General features: G+C 37.6%; 1 protein-coding gene across 1 annotated transcript in view; it reads left to right on the top strand.

The window, feature by feature from the left end:
* Positions 1–1,720, top strand: part of MAP2K4 (mitogen-activated protein kinase kinase 4) — a 179,431-nt gene that overhangs the window by 117,427 nt on the left and 60,284 nt on the right. Inside the window, exon 6 of the mRNA XM_023730985.1 lies at positions 333–418. Within this exon, the coding sequence (XP_023586753.1) occupies positions 333–418 (86 nt within the window). The remainder of the gene's footprint in view (positions 1–332; positions 419–1,720) is intronic.

Here is a 1,720-nt window from a genome sequence, read left to right as displayed (position 1 = left end):
AGTTGTTCCTCCTCGTCAGCATAAACTCACTGCCCCCTAAAGTTCTGGTCTAATCTTTTGAGTTGATGTTGTCAATTTGATCCCATATAGATAGTTCTTAAAGAGCATAATGCTCAAAGCAGGTTTTTATTTATTTTTTTTCTAGTTAAGCTGAACTACTGTTCAGTTTTAAGAAGAACTTCAGGGGATATTTTTGGCTTAAGGTTTAAGATTATCTCAGGACAATAGTTTTGGGGGGTTCTCCAGCCTCCATGGTTCTAGATAGTCTGGAGTCCATGAGAATCTGAAATTCTGTTTACATTTTCTGCTTTTTGATTGGGATTCTTCTATAGAATTTTTTTATGAAAACGTTCATAGTGGTAACCGGGCACCATCCGATTCTTCTGGTGTCGTGGCAAAGAGGGATTTTTTCATGGAGGCAATTAGCCACACTTTCCATTTCCTCTTGGTATTCCTACTCTCCTTCTTCCTCTATTGCTCCAGGCGAATAGAGACCAATTGTTGTGCCTTGGATGGCCTCTTGCAAGATCGTAGGATCGCAGGCACTACGCAACAAATGAGGAGGTAGAACAGAAGGACTGAACATGTTGTTAGGCCGGTTAAGTAAAGATGTTCATGAAATTATGTCCCTGAACCTCCAAATCAAATCCCATAAGGTGTTTGCTTGTACATAAGCAGCCTCAGTGGCTGTTTTTTTTTTGTCATTGTTGTAAATACATCTGTCACACAACTTTGGCCAATTCAGCTTTTTGCAAGTGTTATTGACAGCACTTAACAATAATCACTTGTGCAGCCCCACCCTTAATCAGTGCAATTTTTCCATCACGATAAACTGAAACTCAGTATTCCATAAGCAGTTACCTTTCCCTTCATCTTGGTCTCACCCCTGGTAACCACTAATAAACTTTGGTCTCTATACATTTGCCTTTTCTTGTGTTTTTATATAAGTGAGGTCATACATTTGTCCTTTTATGATTGACTTATTTCAACTCAGTGTAATGTCTTCAGGCTCCATCCATACTGTAGCAGTTTTCAAGACTTCATTTCTCTTACTGGGTGAGTAGTATTCCATTTTATGTATGTGCCACACTTTGTTTATCCATGCATCTGTTGATGGGCGTTTAGGTTGTTTCTACCTTTTGGCTATTGTAAATAGTACTGCGGTGAACACTGGTGTAAAAGACTCTGAGTCTCTGCTTTCAGGTCTTTTGGGTGTATGTATACCTAGGAGTGGAATTGCTACATCATATGGTAGTTCTATTTTTAGTTTTTTGAGGAAACCCTATAGTGTTTCCCACGACTGTACCATTTTGCATTCATACCAGCAATGGGTAAGGATTCCAATTTCCCTACATCCTCACCAACATTTGTTTTCTGTTTTTATTTTAGCCATCCTAGTGGGAGTGAAATAGTATGTCATTGTGGTTTTGATTTGCATCTCTCTGATGGTTAATGGTGCTAAGCATTTTTTCATGTATTGTCGGCCATTTGAATGTTCTCTTTGGTGAAATGTCTATTCAAGTCCTTGGCCCATTTTGTGATTGAGTTATCTGCCTTTTTGTAGTTGTTGAAATTTCATATATATTTTGGTTATTAAATTCTTACTGGATATATGGTTTCTGAAGATATTCTCCCAGTTGGTAGCTTGTCATTTTACTTTTTAGTTAAAGTCTTTTGATGAACAAAAACTTTTAATTATTATGAGGTCCCATTTATTTGT

The sequence above is a fragment of the Trichechus manatus genome, unplaced genomic scaffold (assembly GCF_000243295.1).
Source record: "Trichechus manatus latirostris isolate Lorelei unplaced genomic scaffold, TriManLat1.0 scaffold00040, whole genome shotgun sequence".
In the NCBI taxonomy this organism is placed as follows: Eukaryota; Metazoa; Chordata; class Mammalia; order Sirenia; family Trichechidae; genus Trichechus; species Trichechus manatus.
This window is presented reverse-complemented; position numbering and strand designations above follow the sequence as displayed.